Source organism: Rana temporaria, chromosome 1 (genome assembly GCF_905171775.1).
Source record: "Rana temporaria chromosome 1, aRanTem1.1, whole genome shotgun sequence".
Taxonomy (NCBI): domain Eukaryota; kingdom Metazoa; phylum Chordata; class Amphibia; order Anura; family Ranidae; genus Rana; species Rana temporaria.
This window is the reverse complement of record NC_053489.1, coordinates 87,627,700-87,649,401: the sequence shown is the minus strand read 5'-3', so window position 1 is coordinate 87,649,401 and position 21,702 is coordinate 87,627,700. Positions and strand designations below refer to the sequence as shown.

General features: G+C 44.1%; 1 protein-coding gene across 6 annotated transcripts in view; it reads left to right on the top strand.

Annotated features, from left to right (window-relative positions):
* MAST4 (microtubule associated serine/threonine kinase family member 4) overlaps positions 1-21,702 on the top strand; it is a 742,993-nt gene that overhangs the window by 633,207 nt on the left and 88,084 nt on the right. For all 6 annotated transcript variants that reach the window (XM_040339988.1, XM_040339978.1, XM_040339995.1 and 3 more), the window contains 2 exons: positions 4,777-4,841; positions 9,010-9,095. In XM_040339988.1, coding sequence (XP_040195922.1) covers positions 4,777-4,841; positions 9,010-9,095 — 151 coding nt within the window. The remainder of the gene's footprint in view (positions 1-4,776; positions 4,842-9,009; positions 9,096-21,702) is intronic.

Here is a 21,702-nt window from a genome sequence, read left to right as displayed (position 1 = left end):
CTAGGAGTGATATAGTGGAGGCCGCTTGTTCTATCATCACCCAATGCTTGACTGGGCTGTGGCAGCACCAGTTAGTGACTCTGGTTAGATCACAGGCTGCTTAATAGCATACAAAGTCTGGTAGAGCTACACCCCCAAGGGGTTTAGAAAGACATAGGATCGTGTGAGTGTTTGCATTTTTAAGTCCCACCTAATGTTTCTGGTAATTGTAGTTCAGCAAAACCTGGAAAGCCACACATTGCAAGCATCTGTTTCAAAGCTTTTCTATGTGTATGTTAACACTGATACCAAGGTTTTTCTTTACAATTGTAAAACATTGTAAAAACGTGGGTAGATGCTTTTGTAACTTTATAACTGATCAATAAAAGTCTTGTATTGCAGCGAAATGGCAAGCAGTGTGAAATAGCTGGATGAAAAGCCAATAGCTAATCTTGTTTCTTGAGCCTTAGATAGTTCATGAACAGCATTGGGATTCCATAACTGTTGTTGAACAAAATGACTTTAAATTGTATTTATTTTTTTAGCAGCTGAGCATTATTACCTTCAACAGTAAAGCAGGAGAGCAGAGCTTCATCTCTTATCTGCTAAATTGTTGCCTTTTTCATGTTTGCAAACATATACACTGAAGGGCATCCATGCTGGCTGCTCAAGACCTGAACCAGCGGCAGCTGCCTTCATGATGACCAAATATTCCTAATAGAGTAGTCACGCATGAATTACTGACTGATAAAAGCACATGAATAGACTGTGCCTTGAAAGCAGGACCACAGAAGATTCATCATCAGCTAGATACCGGTACATTTCTCAGCTGCTCCCTAGAGGAAGATTCCTTTTATTTTTTTTCTCTCCGTGGTGCCTAAATTGTCATCTTTACCTCTTTTCTCTACCTCCGAAATGCTACTCTTTAGAAATGGATGAAATCAATGACATAAAATAGGCAGATGTTTATTGGCATTTAGATGAGTTTTAAAAATCTCTTCAGGCGTTTCAAAATGGTTCCCGGGATTCTTGCTCTAAGTGCTGACTCCGGGATTCATTCCATTAATACCCACTGTTTGCAGAAATTATGTCTTTCCAAGATAGCTGATATGGGGCAAGCTTTCTCTTTTGAAACTGGATTAAAAAAAAAAAATACCTTTTGTACTGTGATATTGGTAGTTTATTTTCAGTAGCAATGTCAATAATACTAAGATCTTTAGAGATTGTATTAAAAGCTCTTGAACAAACTCTGTCTATCTCTTTCTATGAAGAAGGCATGTCAGACACCAAAGTGGTGCATTAGATCTGATTTGACACGTTTCATAGGCAGATACAATTAGATGTCATGTGAAGCCATATGAAGTGTCTGCGTTACCCAGCCTGGAAAAAAAAAATATGCACCCACTAGCCTTATAGTTCTATATCCAGGGCTGGGTTTACCACAATGGCACACATGGGCCACTGTCTTAGGCAGCAGGGTCATAGGGGGCAACAGCAAGCCTCATTATTTTCAATTTTTTTTGCAGAGGTGACTTGATCAGTTTCACTGCCTTAGTAATTACCACAGCCATTTCATCTGAGAGAAACTCTGAAAACATGACCTGTTGGGGGTACTCGAGGACTGGAGTTGCTCTACAGTACTTCCTCAGCACATGACAGTTTTTTTTTTTTTTTATAGCCTGACTCAAACTGAAACCGTTCTGAATAGAGTTGAAGTTTTAGAACCCCTGACAGGTTTTTATTGCTATGTTAGACTGCATTGGGAGATTTTCCCTTTTCTTTTCCTGTTATACAAGGACATAAGTTAGGGGGTGGAGACATTAGGAAGGTACATACAAAAATATAATCCCAGAAACGATCTATACATTCTCTGCTTTATAGAAAAAAAAATCTCTATTTAATGTTTCTATCATTTCCTGTGGCTCTGATCTGCTTTGGAAAGTCTGGGCGCCCAGGGACGTCTCCACACCAGTCCCTGAGGGATTAGCCAGTTCTACAGTTCCAATTTAAATTTGGCACCACTTCTGACTACAGGTCCTGTGTTCTTGCGCAGGTCAGGGTCACCCTAAAGCCTGTGTGGCCTTTATCTTAGGAATACTTGCTACACATACATATGTTATTTTTATTTACACAAGTGCACAGTCAGCTGGTACCTCTACTTGACAACCTCCCCTGACAACAGCACAGCAATCCTTGGAGGTTCTTGGCTCCAGCTGCCTATAGTGACCGGTCACAGAACTATTAACCCTTTTTCTGTACTGTACAGGTCGTGAGTACCTCTACACAAAACTGATCAAGTGCAAGGGAAATGGGTCAGCAGGCCTTACCAGCTCAGACTCCAATAACAGCCCAGGGGTTCTGTAGCATCTCTCCTTACGGTCCTTATTCTGATATTCCTGACCACTGTTTCCATTGTTGGACACTGCCCTCTTTAGAGGCTTATCTAGCTCCTTCAGGCACGCCCACTCCTCCTGTGTATCCAGGGTGGAATGTCAAATATCCAGAATGAGACTAATTTTGTTTCATATGCGAAGAATCCTTTGGTTCAAGTATAAAGCGGTGAACAAATGGGCACAAAAAACATAAAACCCAACAGGACGTGGGTGTGAAACTACTACTAATTTTACACCATAATATAAATTTCAAAAAACAGTCCAGCATGAATGTGCATAGACAATAAAAATGATGATGAGGTTCTTCAATGCAGTTTATCTCCAACACCGTGCCTCATATAGTGCAATATGCTTATATCAAAGTGCTCCACCCGAAGTGATATATTTATATGTGCTCACCTGATGTCACTGGCCGCATAGTGACCACCAGGCATATAATATAGGGACTCCTTCCTCGTTGGGCTCAATCCTTCCAAATTGCATGTGATTCTAATCAGCAATCTCCCAAATCAATCGGATTCCCACTTGATCATAAATGTAAATGATACTTCTCCAAGTATTTCACTCTCAAGTGCATATCCACAGTTCCTTTCAAGTAATCTGTAAAGTTGGGCTCCCCAAAAACGAGCCACCGAAAGGCAATACAGTGTAGTATTTTCTTTATTAAAAGCACTTACATGCACATAAAAGACACCATAGATAGCAGCACAGCTGTGTAATGAGGCAGGTGCCGGTCCATCACTCCATGGGTGATACAGGAAGCGCGGCGTGCGTCTCAGCTGAGAAATTGTTGGTCTGTTTTACTTTCATGCAAGAAGTCCCATGTGAGGATGCCCTCTTTGGCAACTCCTTAGATACTTACATCAAGGAAATTACAGGCATGACCCTCTTGCCAATAAAGAAGATTAACGTGTTATGTTTTTTTTTGCTCCTTCAGCTGCTGAGAATAGGAAGAGTTTCTGTCATGCCTTCAGGTTTATGTCCAAGCCCGGCTCACATTTCTGTCGTTAGCACTAATCCTCCAAGCCAGCAAAGTCTTGCAATAAGCCCTCCTCTCAATCAGGAGGTGCCATAACTTAAGATATTTTTTAAAAGTTTCTGTGTCATTGTATGCCCCTACATCCTACATAAAAGGCATATAGGTTTTGGCGCCATACAGAAAAAACGTTTTTTTTTATATTAAAAATATATGCCACCATATACAATTTTGTAACAAGCATAACTTATATTCTCCACATCACTACAAAGTAGATGACATCATACCACATCTCCGCGCATTTCAAATCATTGTACATCTTCATCAGGAGTAAATGTGGAGGGATCTAAAGGAGTGTAACAGTTTTATAGCATGCCATATAGCAATTTCTAGGAATTATGAATGAGATTTTAGCTTCCCAGATTGTAAGTCTGGTCTTCGCTCTTAGCTCCAAGTCCTCTGTTAGCCAATTTGTAACATAGGCCTGTTGGTATTTGTTGTGTTGTCCCACCTCTCGGTTAACTTGTTTTTGGGCATCCCATGGTCAAATACACAAATCCTATTTGTTGTAATGTACAAATAAAAAAAAAGATGTTTTAAAACTTTGCTTGGCATTGGACTGACTATGCTAGGGATGTCCTTACAGCTTTGTTTGCCAATGTCTAGTCATGTGAAGGTAGCTGCATATCCCATAGTCCAAGACTAAAATCCTGTGTCCTTAATGTAAAAATCATTTGTTTCACTATGCACAGTACACATAGTATGTAAGCTTTGTCTTAAAGATGAACATGTAATACATGGCAAAATAATTCCTAGAGCATTATGGTTTAGCAAAAGACATCTCAGCAGAAGTGGCCTGCTTTTAAGATTTGCCTAATTGAAGCCTCTATCTAGACCTTCTGATAAGGGATGAGTCATCCCTTTGGCTCTCAAGCTATTGAGTTCTCTAAACAACATTACTCTGTAAGCAAAGCTCAACTAGCCATGTGAAAAGGAGGCTAGAGGCTACGAATGGAGTCTTAAGACTACTTAATTTTCATATGCAATATTTAATATTTACCTGATTCTCTGCCTTTATAGATGTTTCCATGTGGCGTGCTATATTCCTAATTGTTAAAGTACTGTAATATCATATCATACTTTACCTAATTATTACTTGCAGTGCCCTTTGTAATTTAAGATGCTTTGATTTCAACATGTGCATTTACCATAAATACAGTGAGATTGCAGGAAAATATGGCCCAGGTGTATCTTATCAAACTTACGGTAAATACCCTGAAGTGTTTCTTGTTGCATTTATTACTAAAAGTTTGAGACTATAAAATGTTTCTTGCTCTGAATGTGTTGTTTAACTTTGTATTGTGTATTCCTGTATGTGTGTATAGTGTGTATAGACCTACATCCTACTTTTCTCCTCTTCTGTTTTAGAAATGGCCTTGTTGGCTACTTATGATAGTACAGTGGAAACTCCTGAAACAGATGAGTCTATCAGTGTAAGTGTTACAAACAAAATTGGATTTGTCAGGTTAAAAAGAAATGTTGTACATATATCTGCCACATACAGTAGGTGCACGCGATATTGTGTCAATCTCGCTCCCTTTCTCGGTGAGATTGAGCACCTACGAGCCCCATCGCGGGAGCCAGCGCCGAGCTGGCCAGCCGCGATGGAGACAAAGCCGTCATATAGAAGCGACGGGAGATCCGACTTGGATTCCCGCCAATTCTACACGTGTGCGGCGTTTGTTATGAATCCTGAAGGGGAAGTCCCTGCCGGATTTTAAATAAAAATTTGGCATGGGTTCCCCCCTCAGGAGCATACCGGGCCCTTAGGTCTGTTATGGGTTGTAAGGAGAGAACCCCCTACGCCGAAAAAACTGCGTAGGGGGGTCCCCCTACAATCCATACCAGACCCTTATCCAAAGCACGCTACCCGGCCGGTCAGGAAGGGAGCGGGGACGAGCGAGCGCCCCCCCCCTCCTGAGCCGTACCGGGCTGCATGCCCTCAACATGGGGGGGTTGGGTGCTCTGGGGCAGGGGGGCGCACTGCTGCCCCCCCACACCAGAGCACCCTGTCCCCATGTTGATGAGGACAGGGCCCCTTCCCGACAACCCTGGCCGTTGGTTGTCGGGGTATGCGGGCGGGAGGCTTATCGGAATCTGGGAGCCCCCTTTAATAAGGGGGCCCCCAGATACCGGCCCCCCACCCTAAGTGAATGAGTATGGGGTACATCGTACCCCTACCCATTCACCTGCAAGAAAAGTGGTAAAAACACAAATAAACCACACAGGGTATTAAAATATTTTATTAGTCTGCTCCGGAGGCCTCCCCTGTCTTCTTTAGCTCTTTTACCAGGGGAGGCTTCTTCTTCCGATTTCCGGGGGTCTTCTCCTGCTCTCCGGGGTCTTCACCGCTCTTCTGTGACGTCTTCTCCGCTCCGGGGGGTCTTCTCAGCTCTTCTGTGACGTCTTCTCCGCTCCGGGGGTCTTCTCAGCTCTGGGGGGTCTTCTTCTATATTCGCCTCTCTCGACTCGGCGCACCCCGGTTCTTCCTCCCGCTGTCCGGTTCCTTCTCCTTTAGGGCTGGCCGCCGCTATACTGGCGGCTGTCAGTCCGCTCTTCTGTAACGTCATCTTCTCTTCTCGTCTTCCGTCTTCTCCAGATGTTGACACGCCGGTCGGCTCTTCTCGCTGCAATGACGTGTGCCCGGCTTGTGTCGTATTTATATAGGCCTCACAGTCCCATCATGATCCGGTAGGTACCACGTGGGTAGGTATCACATGGGTAGGTACCAGAGCATGATGGGACTGTGAGGCCTATATAAATCCGACGCAAGCCGGGCACACGTCATTGCAGCGAGAAGAGCCGACCGGCGTGTCAACATCTGGAGAAGACGGAAGACGAGAAGAGAAGAAGATGACGTTACAGAAGAGCGGACTGACCGCCGCCAGTATAGCGGCGGCCAGCCCTAAAGGAGAAGGAACCGGACAGCGGGAGGAAGAACCGGGGTGCGCCGAGTCGAGAGAGGCGAATATAGAAGAAGACCCCCCCAGAGCTGAGAAGACCCCCGGAGCGGAGAAGACGTCACAGAAGAGCTGAGAAGACCCCCCAGAGCGGAGAGGACGTCACAGAAGAGCGGTGAAGACCCCGGAGAGCAGGAGAAGACCCCCGGAAATCGGAAGAAGAAGCCTCCCCTGGTAAAAGAGCTAAAGAAGACAGGGGAGGCCTCCAGAGCAGACTAATAAAATATTTTAATACCCTGTGTGGTTTATTTGTGTTTTTACCACTTTTCTTGCAGGTGAATGGGTAGGGGTACGATGTACCCCATACTCATTCACTTAGGGTGGGGGGCCGGTATCTGGGGGCCCCCTTATTAAAGGGGGCTCCCAGATTCCGATAAGCCTCCCGCCCGCATACCCCGACAACCAACGGCCAGGGTTGTCGGGAAGGGGCCCTGTCCTCATCAACATGGGGACAGGGTGCTCTGGGGTGGGGGGGCCTCAGTGCGCCCCCCTGCCCCAGAGCACCCAACCCCCCCATGTTGAGGGCATGCAGCCCGGTACGGCTCAGGAGGGGGGGGGCGCTCGCTCGTCCCCGCTCCCTTCCTGACCGGCCGGGTAGCGTGCTTTGGATAAGGGTCTGGTATGGATTGTAGGGGGACCCCCCTACGCCGTTTTTTCGGCGTAGGGGTGCTCTCCTTACAACCCATAACAGACCTAAGGGCCCGGTATGCTCCTGAGGGGGGAACCAATGCCGAATTTTTATTTAAAATCCGGCGGGGACTTCCCCCTCAGGATTCATAACAAACGCCGCACACGTGTAGAATTGGCGTGAATCCAAGTCGGATCTCCCGTCGCTTCTATGACGCGCTTGCTGGAATGTGCTGTCACTATTCCAGTGAGTGCGAGATGTCGGCGAGATCTCGGCACCATGTCGCCGAGAATCAGCCCGATGCTGTCGTGCTAAAAACACAATATCACAAATACCTACTGTATTGTATACCCAATACTACTTAATTGATAGGTGGAAAATTATCCCATGGCTAGCTACTCGCTTCACATTCTTTGCGATGGAAAATAAATGAAGAACCCAGTAGGTAGGTGGAGATGAGATCTCAGGTTTTAAGATCTTGTCACTGGACAGATAACTGATAGATCTAAGAGTCTAGTGAAATATGTGTCATGTGCCTTATGACCCAAAGTTTGTCGAAACCTGAACATCACAATTCTATATGAGCTTGTTGGACATCTCATTTCAAAACCATAAGTATTGGCCCTATCCTTATTAGAACAGCCTCTATTCATCAGGGAGACTTTCCACAAGATTTTGGAATGTATATAAGGGAATTAGTGGCCATTCATCCAACAGAGTGGGGTTGATTTGCTAAAACTGGAGAGTGCAAAATGTGGTGCAGCTCTGCAGAGAAACCAATCAGTTTCCAGTTGTTTTTTTTGTTAAAGCTTAATTGAACAAGCTGAATTTGGAAGCTGATTGGCTGTCATGCACAGTGTTTATGTCAGGAACTAACGTTGGCTGAGAAGACCTAGCTCACAATTGACATTCCACTTCATTGTAAATGTGCTCAATAGGGTTGGGTAGACCAATGTAGACCATTTGAGACCAATGTAGATCATCTGAGTTCCTCCACACCAAAATCGTCAAACCATGTCATCATGAATCTGCCATTGTGAAACAAACTGGGGGGGGGGGGGGGTCCATGTAAACCCATATTTTATTCGCAATAGAAGAACATATCAAATGTTTAATCTGAGAAAATGTACCATTTTAATAAAAATTTGGTAACTTTAAAATTTATGGCAACAATACTTCTCAAAAAAGTTGGGATGGGGCCATGTTTACCACGTCTGAGAACTGAACTTTGGCCTAGTAAAGACTGCGGATTTTCTGAATCTGAATTTCTTTGCATGACAGAGCTTTAACTTGCATTTGTATTTGGCATAGTGAACGGTGTTCCCAAACAGCATTTTTTTGGTAGTATTCCTGAACCCATGCTGTGATGTCCATCACATAATCATGCCAGTTTTTAATGCAGTGCCATCGGAGGGCCCGAAGATCATGGGCATCTAATATTGTGTTTCGGCCTTGTCCCTTGCACACAGATTTCTCCAGATTTTCAGAAACTTTTTACGATGATATGTACTGTAGATGATGGTATGTTTAAAGTCTTTGCAATTTTACATTGAGGAATATTATTCTGAAATTGTTTGACAATTTTTAGATGCAGCTTTTTACAGATTGGTGAACCTCTGCCCATCTTTACTTCTGAGACACTCTGACTCTCTAAGATGCTCTTTTTATACCTAGTCATGTTACTGGCCTTTTGCTAATCAATCTAATTGCAAAATGTTCTTCCAGCTCTTCCTTGTTAGTACCACTTACTTTGCCAGCTTTTTGCTGCCCAGTCCCAACATTTTTTTTGAGACGTGTTGCTGCCGTCAATTTCAAAATTACCTTTTTTTTCCCCCTAAAATTATACATTTTCTCAGTTTAAACATTTGATGTTTTCTACTTTGTTTTTTCATATTCTATTATGTAGATTTTACACAGCATCCCAACTTTTTTGGAATTGGGTTCGTACACTGCTACATAACATCTCTTTGCCGCTGTTTGCAACCTGTGTTTTAATAATGTGTTATTTTCTAGAGCTCAAATCGATCACTGAAAATTAGAAGAAAACCTTGTGAAGTTGACTTTGAAACAATGAAACTGATCAGCAATGGTGCTTATGGGTATGTTCTGTAATAGGCTATGACAATACTTAGAAAATATGCCCAACTTGACATGTTGAGAGTTATGTTTCATTTATTTGTTTTTTTTATTCCAGATGTATTCTGACACAGCAGTTGAGTTATTAATGTGCTCTTTTAGCAGGTTAAAAAGGGAAGTAGGTCATTTTATATCTGACTAGAAACCCTCATGCTACCCACAGACAACCTATGACTAGTTTAAATTTAAAGAAGAACGATCACCAGAAACAAATAAGCGTGTTAAGCCTTCCATGGGATCCTGTGCACATAGTACTTTTCCTTACCAAAATCTGTGCAGGGGTTGCTGAACTGTGTTGTCTAATAGCTAGCTCTGCCCATTGACCTTCCTCTTCGAAAACATTAATCAACAAATTAATAAAAAGATATTCCTGCGCTGGCCAAGTCTAAAAGGTGGGGTACTGCAGCAAGCACTGAAGGTAGTATCAAGACCCAGGTAAGAATAAATGTAGAAGTAGTGCTGCGCTGTGCATAAATAGGTGATAAAGTGCAAATGTGCTCACTTAGGGTATAGGTGTCCTAAGTGAGGCTATCTGATACAGATACACCAGGGACACTTAAAGGGGACTTTGATGCCAAAGTAAAGATACATACCAGCGGAGCTTGAGACGTCAGGAGACACCAGGAGATTGAAAGACACACTCATACGCTGTTACCTTACAGCGGTAAGGTAAGGGGACACCTATACCCTAATTTGCACGAAGAACCGGCAACCACCTATCGGTAGCACTCCATACCAGAGATTAATTACTAGCACCAGCACCTTCACCCTGATCACTGTGCACACACAGCTATCCATCCAGCTTGCACCTATGGACATTATCTGCACTGCGTTTTTTTTTAATTCGTTTTTTTTAAATTCATTTTTATTTCATTTTATGTCACATGATGATGCCATTTTAAATAATTTATGAGTTTATTCTCACATCTATTTTGTAGTACACTTTTCACAGTATTTGGACACTTTATCAGTCCATTGTTTATACTGTCGCAGCTGATTATTTATATTTTATTGTTGCTATTTTGACCATTCATTTATTGCCTTTCAAGTGTACCTGTCACGTGAGCACATTTGCACTTTATTACCTATTTATGCACAGCGCAGCACTACTTCAACATTTATATTAATCAACAAATATGGGCTTCTGTGAGTCAGGAGAGATGGCCTGTCTTTGTGAATGAAAGCACTCTCCTGAAGCTGGTGCTCCCACCCCCATGGGAATGAACACCCATAGTTTTTGGAGGGTGAAGCTACAGATATTGTCAGCTTGTGTTTTTGTGAACAAAAGCACTCTCCTGAAGCTGGAATCATTCACAACACAAGCTAATGGTCTCCACCCTTTCCATTCCCAAATTAGATTGCTGACTGTTTCCACTCCCTTTTATCCCCTGAATAGCAGGCTGCAGGTCTGAATGCTGTGTGTATTGGGAATGGGGGTCATGACTCTCTGCTACTCCCTCCCCATGGGAATACCCATAGTTTTAGGCTTTGCAATGGTGAAGCTACAGCCAGCAATGACCGAAAATTACGATTTTTTTTATTAACATACACTCAGTGGCGTAGCGTGGGGGGGCAGGGGGGACTGTGGCCCCGGGCGCGACATTTAGGGGGGCGCAATTCCATGCCTCCTCCTAATTTTCACTTCCTGTGTCCCCGATCTCCAGCCGCCATGTTTAGTGTCTGGCGCTCTGTGATTGGGCGTATGGATATGGATCGCCATACGCCCAATCACAGTGCACCGGGAAACACTGAACATGGTGGGGGAGACAACCACGGAAATGTGAGCCGCTGTCTTCCTCTCCGCCTGGCACCTGTCCCTCTCCTCTGGTTTTTCCGCGGCACTTTGTGTCTAGTGGAGAATGGAGGTGCAGCGTGTTAGCTGACCTCCCGCCCGGTGGGGACACATGGTGCGGACTGCGGGTGGATAGCGCTGGCGGGGAGTCAGGACCAATTCCTGAGCAGAGTCCTGTAGGCTGTAGAAGAGAAAACGGAGGTAAGGAGGAGGATGGCTTTGCAGTTTTGCACAGAGCTGTGTGGAGGGAGGGAGGGGGGGTGTGTGAGTAGTGCAGGAAGTAGGACTCCTACTGGGTCAGTGTAGGTGTAAGGTCGGTGGGTCAGTGTAGGTGTAAGGTCAGTGTATGTATCAGGGGTTAGTGTGTGATAGTCAGTGTTGGTGTCTGATCAGTGTAATGGTCAGGTGGGTCAGTGTAATGTGAGTGCAGGAAGTAGGAGTGAGGTGGGTCAGTGTAGGTGTAAGGTAGGTTAGTGTAATGGTCACGTGGGTCAGTGTAATGGTCACGTGGGTCAGTATAATGTTAGTAGTGCAGGAAGTAGGAGTCAGGTGGACCGTGGATCAGTGCATGTGTCAGGTAGGTGTGTAGGGGGTCAGATAGGTCACGTGTTGCAGGGTCAAGTGGAGTCAGGGCACAGCCGGGAGGGGGGGGGGCAAAAATCCTTGCACCAGCCCTGGTGGTCAGTGTGGTGTGTAGTGGTCAGTTTGCAGGGTAGTGGTGTGCGGGTTATTGGTCAGTATATAGTGGTGTGTATAGTGTAGTGGTCAGTGTGTGGTGTAGTGGTGTGCAGGTTAGTGGTCAGTGTGTAGTGTAGTGGTCAATGTGGTATGCAGTTTAGTGATCAGTGTATGGTGTAGTAGTTAGTGTGCAGTGTTGTGTCCAATGTAGGAATTGGGTAGGTCAGTGCAATGGACAGGTAGGTAAGTGTAATGGTTAGTATAGGAATCATAAAGGGTCTCAGTGTAGTGGTCAGTGTAGTGGTCAGTATAGGAATCAGGCTGGTAAGTACTATTGTAGGAAGGGAAGGGACTCTGGGAGTGCAAACATTTTTGCAGGTTAGGGGGGGGGGGGGGGTGGCGCAAATTTCTTGCCTTGCCCCGGGCACTGACAACCCACGCTATGCCACTGCATACACTGCTCAGATTTTAATGGGGGCAATTGCTCCCCCCCCCCCGTGATAATTGTTGTTTAAGTAATTGAGCCAACTATGATACAAGATCTTGCCTGCCCAGTAGGCACATTGACATGTTTTATTGTATACCCCGCACCTCTATGGATACACCGGAGACAGCCGCAGGGTTGGTCTTTGGGTAATGAGTATAAAGTTGTTTTAAATGTTGAAAACGTTATGCATTCCGAAAGATTTGATTTATGGCAACGTTATAGATAGTTGTTGCTCAGTCATGATTTGTGGGTACTTTTTTTTCCTTTACTTTATAATATTTATCACAAACGGAGTCCTCTTTATCATTGCCTTTACAGTATCTATACGTTTGTTCCATTTAAGCTGCTAGTGCTATCTAAATTTTGTTTAACCACTTAAGACCCGGACCAAAATTCAGGTAAAGGACCAGGCCCCTTTTTGCGATTCGGCACTGCGTCGCTTTAACTGACAATTGTCGTGTGGCGTGGCTCCCAAACAGAATTGGCGTCCTTTTTTTCCCACAAATAGAGCTTTCTTTTGGTGGTATTTGATCACCTCTGCGTGTTTTTTTTTTGCGCTATAAACAAAAATAGAGCGACAATTTTGAAAAAAATGCAATATTTTTTACTATAATAAATATCCCCCAAAAATATATAAAAAAAAGTTTTTTTCTCAGTTTAGGCTGATACGTATTCTTCTACCTATTTTTGGTAAAAACAATTGCAATAATCGTTTATCGATTGGTTTGCGCAAAATTTATAGCGTTTAAAAAATAGGGGATAGTTTTATTGCATTTTTATAAATTTTTTTTACTACTAATGGCGATGATCAGCGATTTTATTTCGTGACTGCGACATTATGGCGGACACATCGGACAATTTTGACACATTTTTGGGACCATTGGCATTTTCGCAGCAAAAAATGCTATAAAAATGCATTGTTTACTGTGAAAATGACAATTGCAGTTTGGGAGTTAACCACTAGGGGGCGCTGAAGGGGTTAAGTGTGACCTCATATGTGTTTCTAACTGTAGGGGGGTGGGGCTGGCCGTGTGACGTCATTGATCGCCTTTCCCTATATCAGGGAACAGACGATCAATGACAGCACCACAACGAAGAACAGGGAAGGTGCGTTTACACACACCTCTCCCCGTTCTTCAGCTCCGGGGACTGATCGCGGGACTCCGGCGGCGATCGGGTCCGCAGGTCCCGCGGCCACAGAGCTTCAGACCGGGTTCGTGCCCGTGACCCATGGCTGGGCATTTAACAATCACGTACAGGTACGTGATTGTGCCCAGCTGTGCCATTCTGCCGACGTATATCGGCGTTAGGCGGTCCTTAAGTGGTTAATTTTATTAGAAAGAGACAAGAATATTGTGCTGTATTTTCTGTTTGATTAACATTGCATGCCCAACCTGGGTTTTCATGGTCACCAAACGGCACTCAGCACAGTAAATTCAAGTATCCTATGCATGTAAACACTTTGTTTTTGAAAAGCTTCCTTTGCTGATCAATGTAATTTGATATTTGTTTGTTCATAGGATTGATTTTGTATTATGGAAAGATTAAATGACATGCGTTCCTTTCTTAGTCCTAAATACTTCCTTTCAGCTGATGTGCCTCCTGGAATATTAGACATAATGTTAAACAAATGGGTGAAGTAACCAAGGTTTTTGCCTTGTAATAGCTGTGAATCATTACTATGTGTCCATGGGTAATTCCGGGCTATAATTTGATGTTATTAAATAAAATGTTTTAAAATTATATATGTAATTGACATAAGTTAAGTCATAACAAAATCTTATATGAGCTACACACGAAAGGCCCGTTTGTTACCTGCAGTCTTAGAACTGATCTGGCCAATTAGGGGCGTCTAGAGGATATATTAGACATCTACAGTAGCTCTTAGGCTGCTTTCACATTGTAGCGTGGAGCCGCGGTGACGGTATAGCCGCGCTATTTGTAGCGCGGCTATACCGTCGTATTTACCGCGATATTCGGGCGCTAGCGATGAGGTTTTAACCCCCGCTAGCAGCCGAAAAAGGGTTAATACCGCCGGAGTTGCGGGTGGTATTACTGCGGTATTACCGCGCTTTCCCATTGATTTCAATGGGAAGGCGCGGTATAGCAGCGGTGAACACACCGCTCCTATACCGCGGTAAAGATGCGACTAGCAGGACTTTTGGTGCGCTCCTGCTAGCGCACCGCTTCAATGTGAAAGCCTTCGGGCTTTCACATTGAACACTGCAGGGCATGATTTTTCATGCGGTATAGCAGCGCTATTTTTAGCGCTGTACCGCATGAAAAACGCCCCAGTGTGCAAGGGGCCTTAGGATAGCACTGGAAAACATTTTTTCTATTAGAAGTAGGAAATACAATGGTCCCATCTGCTGATTGGGAACAGCAACACACTTACGAGTCATCAATTTTGTCCACTCTTCTCTCTTCTTTTGTCTGTATGATCCCTGTCAGCACATATGCATGATCTTTCTTTTTTGTAATGCATTGTATTTATTTTTCACTAGCAATGCATTCCATTAAATTTTGATTTTGCTTATTACAGAATGAGTTGTATGCCCAACAGCAAAGTAACCAAAAGGAGTATCTGCCTTTTTTTATGCCTAATGCCCTGTACATACAATCGTTTTTTTTTGTTGGAATAAACTGACAGGTTTTTCCGACGGAATTCCGCTGTCTTGTCTTGCAATTCAAGCTGTCCTGCATACACATGGTCACACCAAATTCCACCCACCATAAACGTGGTGATGTACAACATGTATGACGAGCTGAGAAAAATTAAGTTCAATGCTTCCGAGCATGAGTCGACTTGATTCTGAGCATGCATGTTTTTTTCTCCGGAGTTCCATACAGACGAATGGAATTTTCGATAGAAATTTTTTCTGTCGGGGAAAAAAAGAGAACATGTTCTCTTTCTAAGTCCGTCGGAATTTCCGACGAAAAAAGTCAGATTGGGCATACACACGGTTGGAATATCTGATGAAAAAATTCCGTCTGACTTTTTTCATCGGAAATTCTGATCGTGTGTACGAGGCATAACTGCATATCTGCTGTGCATGAGTCAGTGGGAAATTGATTTGTAGTTTAGCATTAGAGATTACTCTAGTCAACCAATGTTTAGTTTGATGAATCAGTACACTGTGGTGCCAGGTACAGTGGTTTAATTACATGCCTGCAATTGCTAATTTTCACTGAGAGGGCAAGTCAGCTCTAGAGAAGAAATACTGGTTTACAAAGCATGGTCTGACATTAATTCTTTTATTTACATACAGCATAGGATTAAATATTGTGCAATAGATGTCACCATTTAAATATAAGAAATCCATAAATTTATAATAATCGCCACAATTGATTTAGAGAAGTTGGATATAAACAATCTGCAAGATTGAACAAATACCAAAAAACAGGTACCTAGTGTGTCTAAACAAGCATAGCAAGAGCTTCGTTTCATGGGAAGTTTGTATTCTGTGTTACATCTTGTGACAGAACCTTGTTAAAGGCATTGAAGAATGAAGATGTGAATTAGATGTGAAAAAAAAACTGTGCCAGCTGCAAAGTTTAAATGCACCTTTATTCATCAGATTCAGCTTCATGACCTAAACAAATTAGTCCTTATATGTTTGGTGTGCGCATCCATCTGGCGTGTGACTGCTTTTTTTTTCAGTCCACTGGTTAAGGTCCAGACAGTGAATAAAGGTTTTCCAATGCTTTATTTCCAGGCCAACATCAACATCAAATGGGAAAGAAAAGGGTTGATGAAGGAAAACAGAGAAACCTTGCAGTGTCAGGCCTGGATATGAACCGAGCAGTCCTGCTCTCAGTAGTATCAGATTGTGGTTTGTCGCCACTCTAGCCAGAGTGGGTGAAGTGCCCCCGGACAGACCCCTATCATTAGCCTGGCAGCCGAGGTGTCACTTTAGATTTGCTGGGAGGAACAGGTCTCTCTCACAGGCCTGGCTCTAGGGCCTCTGCCACAGGCCTATTACTTTAAGCGAGCTAGATGGATGATTGGAGCGAATCCTCGCAGTAAGTTTTAGCATAGGTCACCGGATGACCGCAAAGCATACCTGTCAGCATTCCAGTCACCAGATCCCGGATTGGTTCGTTCAAGCCCTGTCGGACAACCTGCCTCCAGGTTCTCCTCAAGCCGACCCCCCAATCGAACGGCACCCAGCCTGGGATCCTCTCAATAGAACTGGGGACCCAGTAAGTCACTGGAGTCCCTTTTCACCTCTGGATGAGGTTCTGTGTAGCCTGCAAATTTTGCCAGGTGGGCCGCGCTGGCAGGGTCCATGGATGCGCGCACCCTAAAGGTGGATGCCGCACCTGGAACCGGGACCCCGCAAAGATTTTAGAGCACATGACCTCTGTCACAGATATACTCTCCCCCAGCATGCCCCGCGAGGGAAGACTCCTCTAATTGACTGCTGGGGAAAACTTGCTTTGCCAGAACCCCTCTGGTGCCAACTACCGGCCAGGGATGGCACCGCATCCCTGGAGTACAGACTGACCCAGTGGACATTTCTGGAATGACAGAAGTCCCAATTTAGCAAATTGCGAATGGGAGCAAAATAACTCTCCCATTCCCCACTAACTTTAGCGTAGTGCCCATACTGAAAGTAAGGGGGCGCTACATAAGCTTTGGTTACATTTGTTTACAAAGAAAGCAGGCGAAAATATAGATACATTCTTTATTTAAAGGTTTACATGCAGGATTCATAGTGTGATAGAAAAAAGCATAGCTTAAGGCAGTGTTTCTCAACTCCAGTCCTCAGGGCGCACCAACAGGTCATGTTTTCAGGATTTCCCTCAGATGAAACTGCTGTGGTAATTACTAAGGCAGTGAAACTGATAAAATCACCTGTGCAAAATAATGGAAAGCCTGAAAACAAAACCTGTTGGTGCGCCTTGATGACTGGAGTTGAGAAACACTGGCTTAAGGTATGATAAATTGACAAAAAAAATCTTAATAGGCAACTGTGAAGGTGTGATACAAAGGCACATGTAAAGGTAGACAATCTGAATATTGGAAAGTACAGGTTGAAATGATCAAGTCCCCCCAGATTAGTGAACAAATTGTATATTAAACAAAATACCAAAGACAATTGCATATAACATAAACCCTAGCGTGAGTTGGGATCATGCACAAAGAGAGAAAACTGAGCTATAGCAAGCCGTTTCCTGCAAGAGGAAAGTTCCATCGGTCTTGTAAATGTGTTGAAGCAAACCAAATTTTACAATTTATAATAGAGAAGTGTGGATGAAGAGATAAAGGAAAGAAGGGGTAAGGGAAACTAAAAAAAAAAGGGGATGGGACAGGAAGTGGTAAGGGCTAGGGAAGGAGGGGGAGGTGGTCGAGGCAAGAACCATTGCGTCAGGTAGGAAGGAAGGTCGTATAGGCCACCGTAAGCATATTGAAGAGAAGTAGTTTAGGTCCCAATAGAACCACCTGATCTTATGTTCCTCGGATTTGTTCTAGAGGGCAAAGGTCAGTTTTTAATGCATTGTATATCATTCACCCTGGCAAATCATTGGGTTACAATGGGGGAGGGTGACTGTTGTTTCCACATACAGGCTCTGGCAAAGTTCAGTAGGTTTTTAAGTAGAGATTTGTGGTAGCGTTTTCTTGACATAGGTGTCAAGTTCATCAGGGCTGCTGCCTGATTGTCGAAAAGGACGAAATCAGTGAGTTTTTGGATGGTATGGAGAGCTTGTTGCCAGAAAGTCCGGATGAGTGGGCATTCCCAAAATATTTGTAAAAGCATGCCTACCTGCGTTTCACATGTCCAGCATGTCCAACCGAGGCGGTCCATTACCATCCGATTGTGTTAGAATTTTCTAAAGTTTAGCCATTTTGTAAAATCTGTCGGCTTCGGTCAGGGTCGGTCCTGTTAAGGAATGGGTATTAATATCTTAAGTATAATGTTTAACTGTCCAGAGAGGAGAAGGGGCACCATCTTGGTAAAGGGAGACCCATATTTTTTAAACATGCCTGCACCAGTCCACTATTCACCCAATATGGACTGCGGTGGAATACATGGCAGGATCAGGCAGTCCCCCTCCCTCTTTAGGTTTGGGCCAAAGTAATGGGTTTCTTTTGATATGAAGGGATTTTCCTTGCCACACAAATTTGATAAAAGATGTTCAGACTAAACAGACTGAGTGGAAATTGGGGGTCTTCATAAGTCTACAGCAGATACAGAAGACAAAACATAATGGTAATTTTGAGAACAATACATCTGCCAAACCAATATAGGGCAAATGTTTTCCATCTCTCTGGGTCAGAATTCAATGAGGACAATAATGGTAGGAAGTTTAGTTTATTTTATAAAGGAAAATTAGGTTTGCGGGAATCTCGGTCCAAAGGTATTGGATAGCCTTTGTGGCCTGCTGAAATGCGAAATTACGTCGTAGAGACTTGAGAGTAGGGGAAGGGAGGGAAATACTGAGGGCCTCTGATTTTTGCAGATTTACCTTGAAATTGGACAGTAGTCCGTATATGCATAGTTCACTGAGTAGATTTGGTAGGGAGGATAGGTGGGTCGATCACAGGTTTTTATGTGCAACCCATAAACCATTTTTCTGAAGACTCAGTGCTGAGAATTTCCAATTTTAGTCACTGGAGAGCTGCTCATGTAGCAGTGTCACCAAAAAGTTGTCTCCAGTAGTCTATTGAAGATTTTCTAGCTCAATGGTAACAGGGCATGCACTGCAGGACCTGGCTAGAGGAAATGACCAGATTGGCCTTTCAAACCTGAAATTTGAAACAATGATAGGTAAATGAGTTTTGCAGCATTTTTGGTAAACAACCCCTCCATATTCTCTATCAGCCAGGAATTCCAACTGAAGCTACTGCTTTGTGAATTTTAACAAGTGTTTATTCTAGCAATTGGCACATACTAGTACATTCTCCAAGCCACCAGTATGTGTAGTGTTCAGATCCACTTAAAAATAAAACAATGATAATATTTAGCAGGAATGTTTCATTCACATTGCTGGCAAAGGTCAGCATTGGTTTTGAAACTAAACACTGTAGAACAATATATCCAGGTGCTAAATGGATAATATGTACATTGTGCCATGTATTCATCAGTTCACATGCCTGTAAATAGAGCAATGTGTCAGCGATAGTGTATGCAATGGAAACGGCTCTGAAGATACTAGAACTCAAATGGAAAAAAACAAACACTCCCATCCAAACTTCCATTGCTCACAATTAAAAAATGCAGTCAGGGCTGCCAGTGTAATTTAGTTAGAAATCACAAGTGGAACAGATCCTTTGGGATCAGACGGTGCGAGTTGTCTGTATGCAGTCAATTCCGTACATTGCTTTAGTACAATCTGAAACTGAAATACTATTCATTTTTCATTTGCATATTAAAATTGCACGGTTAATGGTTCCTACACTTCAACCAAAAGGGATTCTGCTGTCATGATAAGCATTAGAATTTTTTTCTTAAATTATTTTTAACTGTTTAGTCCTCACAACATTACTACTACAAAGAGCTATTGCACTGAAAGATGGTTTCAACGCCCAAGTTGTTTGAATCTCCCACTTTTTTCTACTGTAACTCGCCATTTTAGCCGTTGTCAACTTCATCCAGCTGTATTCTTTGTAATGTAAAGTCAGAGAACTAAGTGTCGTAGGGGTTGAGGAAACTGATGAAGCTGGGAATTCAGAGTAATGTGGGTCCCTGATAGACTTGAGAGTCCAGTAGGTCATGAAAACTGCAAACTCGTCTAAACTAGTCTTTTTTGGTGGACTTGGCATTTATACTTCGTACACAAAATCCTCAAAATATAGTTCTCAGCCTCTGTTCCTCATGCTTGCCTAGCTATTCTCAAAACTGGGTGTAAGCAATTCTGTTGAGGAATGTTAAATACACCCAGTTGCAGCCTGTTCATTAGGGCCGCACTGGAACCCCCCCCCCCCGTCCATGCATCCGGCCCCCTAATCTACATGCAGGGTGCCGGATGCATGGATTCCAATGAGGGGGTGTTATTTTTTAAGCATGCGATTACAGCCAGAGGCTCTAATAGGCTTAAAAAGGGTGTGTTTGGGGCACAGAGCACTGCGCTTTGAGCCCACCCAGTTGTGTGACAATAGCGAATGAAAATATACGATTGCCACACTGATCCTCCTGGCCAATCAGGAAGCAGGTCCTGAGACCCATCACCTGATTGGCTGAAAGGACGGGTGATCCTATTAGACGCCGAGGAGGAGACGGACGGTGGAAGCCATTGTGATGCAGAGGAAGAGAAAGGAGAAGACCCGATGGAAAGAGACCCATCACCTGTAGGAGCGCTGCCTGCCCGCAACCTAGATGGGGTAAGTGCTGACCGCCCGTTTGGGGGGGGGGGTAGTGAGGATGACCTGACCGACTGACAGCTGCCGACCGGGGGGCAAAATTGTGGCTGCGCGATATACGCCGATACCCGCTTTCCCGCCACGAGTTTGAATACTGCGCCGGCATATACCGAGCGCAGTACACTTGTGAATCTTCGGGCAGTCTCGGCGCCTCTCGCACTGACGTCCTGTACGTACAGGACGTCAGCGCGACAGTTGCCGAGCCTGCCCGAAGATTCACGAGTGTACTGCGCTCGGTATATGCCGGCGCAGTATTCAAACTCGTGGCGGGAAGGACGCGAGGACGCCACAGAAGGACGCCGGACCCGCCGAAGAGGACGCCGGACCCGCCAAAGAGGACGCCGGACCCGCCAAAGAGGACGCCGGACCCGCCGAAGAGGACGCCGGACCCGCCGAAGAGGACGCCGGACCCGCCGAAGAGGACGCCGGACCCGCCGAAGAGGACGCCGGACCCGCCGCAGAAGGACGCCTGACCCGCCGAAGAAGACACCAGAAACCGCAGAAGGACGCCGGACCCGACGAGGCCGCCGATGGACGCCGCGCAAGACACCAAAACTGTAAGTACAAAAAAACGTTTTTTCCACAGGATTGGGGGCCACTTTAGGGGTGCGCGGTATACGCGGGAGCGCGTTATACCGCGATAAATATGGGGTTCAGCTCTGTGTTAATCCCTCATTTTTTTTTAGATGATATAGTTTGTGATTGTCCTTACTAGAACCTTGCAAATCCTTCAAGTTTAATGGTCAAAAGAGACATTTCTTTCATTTTCTTATTTCTGTCTGTGACCCCACTAGAGAGGCGTTTTATTACTTTTAATGGGTAACTCCACTTTTGTGGGGGAATTTTTTTTTATGGCGTATGCAATTGCGACACAAGTCATACGGTATAACAAATGGTAGGACTCTGCAACAAAGTTTGTTAAAATGTACATTGATTACCCAGAGAGGATTTTTTTTTTCTCAACAAAAGTGGAGTTGCTCTTTAAGATAAACATACATGCCAAGATTTCTGTTTTTCAGTGTGAGGGCTGAATGAGAGAAAATCAATGCAACATGAATGGAGGAATTTCCCTATTGTATTCAAGCAGCTGCAAGCTTGAATACTTGAACAATTGGATACACCTGTATGGATGCTCTCACTGTTTGACAATTTTCCATTTGGCCACTTCGATTTTTTCAATGGACTTTAGTCAAGTCAGGTGGTCTCGACAAGGGCAGTTTTTCTCAAGACTCGAAAATTTTAGCTGCA